Source organism: Arachis duranensis, chromosome 9 (assembly GCF_000817695.3).
Source record: "Arachis duranensis cultivar V14167 chromosome 9, aradu.V14167.gnm2.J7QH, whole genome shotgun sequence".
NCBI classification, from domain to species: Eukaryota; Viridiplantae; Streptophyta; class Magnoliopsida; order Fabales; family Fabaceae; genus Arachis; species Arachis duranensis.
This window is the reverse complement of record NC_029780.3, coordinates 94,600,422-94,603,732: the sequence shown is the minus strand read 5'-3', so window position 1 is coordinate 94,603,732 and position 3,311 is coordinate 94,600,422. Positions and strand designations below refer to the sequence as shown.

Here is a 3,311-nt window from a genome sequence, read left to right as displayed (position 1 = left end):
TGTCAGAACCCTTCAAAATGCTAATGTTTTTTTTTCATTTTTGGGCTAGAAAATAGTGTATTTCTATACTTGGGCTGAGATTAATTGGGCCAGCTTCCATGATCTGTTCTGCTTCTTTCAACAAATTGATTCGAAACCGCCTTTCATTCTCTGTTCTGCTTCTTTCAACAAATTTATTGGAAGTGCCTATCCCCTGAATTCCCCAATGCATTGACCAAACCCAAGTGCCACAAACCACAATGCTGTTGACCCAAAAAGCTTCGACCGAAAGACTAGATTGTTGATTTTCTGTTAACCCCAATAAGATAAAATAAAATGCTTTCATGTCATAGCAAATGTAACAGAATTCAAAATGACAAAATCTAACCTTATAGATTCTTTTCTTCAACATTTTATTTTACAAGTTATTGGTTAAAAAAACCTACGATTTCTAAAAAAGAAAGAAAAAGGGATTAAAACTGAAAAAAAGTGTCAAACACATTACACATCCCTTTTTCTCTGAATCTTGTCCTTGTTCTTCTTTTATATCAGCCTGAGATATTTCATATTTCTCAAACACTCTACAGAATAAGGAGAGAAATCATCACACACAACCATATTTTCAATTCCCAAAGTTGTATACCAATTTTATCTACTCTATTAGTCTTTGGGATTCACATAGTTATTAGACACAGTCACTTTCTTCTCCTCCAACTCTTTTGCAAGCACTTGTATGGAATCAGAAACCTCTGCTCTGTACACATAGAACCTTGAAACAAATAGGAAGAAAATAAAGTTGAGGAAATTCAGCAATGCAAAAAATGCATAGTAGTAATCAAGATGTGACTCATTCAAGTTGTTCAATATCCACCCTCTATGACCATGTTCCTGAGTAACCCGTGCCACGGTTGATAAAAGGAAAGAGCTTATGAAATTCCCAACTCCTAATGTAACAGAGGAATATGCAGTCCCAAGGCTCTTCATGTTCTCCGGTGCCTGATCGTAGAAGAACTCGATTTTCGCAACCTCCAAGAAGGCATCGGCGGTTCCCATGAGTATGAACTGTGGAAGCAAAATGAATATGCTTAAAGGAACCTGTGCACCACTTTCTACAACACCATGATTTCTTGCAACCTTAAGCCTATAATTCTCAGTGATTGATGCAACGGTCATGACCAAGATGTGTAAAACAATGCCAATTCCCATTCTTTGAAGGAGCCTGATCCCTCTTGGGTTCTTGGTGAACCTTCTTATAATCCGCACGAAGACACGGTCGTAGAGGACGATGCAGGTGAGCAAAGAGATCGTCACGAATGCGCCTAAGCTCGCCGGGGGAATCTTGAAGCTTCCGACGTGTCTGTCAAGGGTGGTTCCTTGCTTCACAAACAATGTGTTTACCTGAGCCATCATTGTGCTTGGAACAAATGTTGCCATCAAAATTGGAACCATCTTTAGCATTTGCTTTGTTTCTTCTACTTGTGTCACAGTGCATAGCTTCCATGGATTGTTGGTTGAACTTGTTTTCACACAAGCCTTGTCAAGGAACCTTCATTTACATACATTATTTATTTTGTAACCACATCAGAGTTGCATGTATAGAAAAACATATGTTACTCTTATATTAACTTTTACTCAAACATATAAAAAAGTTCCAGTTTTGTCTAAAACAATATTTTGGCTACATTTGTATATATTTTTCTGTTTTAGACGCAGCATTCGGCATATGTGATAAGACACAAGTACGTAACAGAATGGCACAAAGATGTTTTTGTAACTTGAGACAAGAATTATACAATGCATTAATAAATATATTTTGTATTCTATGTTAATTTAAAAAGTAGAGACAAAAAAAATAATTTTTTTGTCCGTTTATTTTTATATTTTCGTCGTGTCTTAACAATTTAAATGCAGTTTTAAGTGTTGGATTAATAAAAAATTCAAATACATTTAGTTTCATTTCTTAAAGAGGAGTCTTGGAGTAACAGTTGAGTTGTCTCTATGTAAGTTTAAAGTCACACATTCATATTGTGAAAATAGTCACTTATATAATTATCTAGTTTTGTTTTTTGTAAAAGATAATTTAATATACGAATATACAAGACAAAATAGTAACGCAGAAAGTAAAGTAAAAAATATTGTACCTCAAATTTGGGGTGGAATCAATCCGATAAGTCCCTTTCTTTGCATACTCCTCCACATCAAGTTCATAGAATTCTTTAGTATCTTTAGGAATAGGCACATTCCATTTCCTGAAAGAAGCAACTATGACCCTAGCCATTCTAGTGAAGGTACTCCCTGCAGGCACCTTGTGCCTATAAAAGGGTGTCCCTGACAAGAATATCATGATTGAAACTAAAAGGCCAAGTGTTGGAAGTGCATAACCAAGGCTCCAACCTACATTGTCTTGAATATAGACCAACACAGTGTTTGCAAAGAGTGTCCCAAAGAAGATGCTGAACATCCACCAGTTGAAGAAGGATAGCTTGTGGAGCTTCTCCTTTGGATGAAAGTCATCAAATTGGTCAGCACCAATGGTGGAGATGTTGGGCTTTGTTCCACCTGTTCCAACTGCTAGAGTGTAGAGTGCACCATAGAACACTGCTAGTTGGAGTGTGGACGCTTTGCCACATTTTGTTATGTCTTTGTCAAAGCATTGTGGCGGTTTTAGGCTTGGAAGGGAAACTGCTAGTGTTAGCAGACACATGCCCTGCCACCAATGCAAAACATACGTTGATTAACAAATATGGTTAATGATCTCACTAGCCACACTTCTTCAATTTTATAGTATATTTTGCTAATTTTGTTAATTAATTAATAATAGCACTATTGTTAATTAATTCAGAGCGATTCAACAATCTGCAAAATTTATGGTGGAAAAGCCAACCGGACACTAAAACTTGAGGAAGGATGTTGCAACTTGCAACCTCGTAAAGCACAGGAGCTACCATCTCATGAATTTTATATATTAATTTAAATTAATTGCAAGCTGTTATTAATATAACTACTAGTTTAGTAAAACATAGCCTACCATGACATTGCACAATCTTCTCAAATAAATAAAGCACTAACAGACAGAGTGACAGTGAGATATACTACTACTGGAACTTCCATTACAATATAATATATATTATGTAATTGAAATAATAATGCATGAAGGGATTGGCTTACCGTGGTAGATAAGTTACTTAATAACGTGGGTTCATAAAGCAGTTTATTTTTCCTAACCTTTTTTCTTTCATATACTTCTTGTTATTTATCTCTATAGTGTGCTTCAAGTGATTACTACAGGCTACAGCCCCACAAACCCACCATCATCACTCGTGCTAGAACTT

General features: G+C 35.9%; 1 protein-coding gene across 1 annotated transcript in view; it reads right to left on the bottom strand.

The window, feature by feature from the left end:
- Positions 1–353: 353 nt before the first annotated feature.
- LOC107466270 (protein NRT1/ PTR FAMILY 5.2) overlaps positions 354–3,311 on the bottom strand; it is an 8,056-nt gene continuing 5,098 nt past the window's right edge. The window contains exons 3-4 of the mRNA XM_016085252.3: positions 2,121–2,686; positions 354–1,525 (exon numbers count right to left, since the gene is read on the bottom strand). Coding sequence (XP_015940738.1) covers positions 640–1,525; positions 2,121–2,686 — 1,452 coding nt within the window. The 3' untranslated portion in view covers positions 354–639. The remainder of the gene's footprint in view (positions 1,526–2,120; positions 2,687–3,311) is intronic.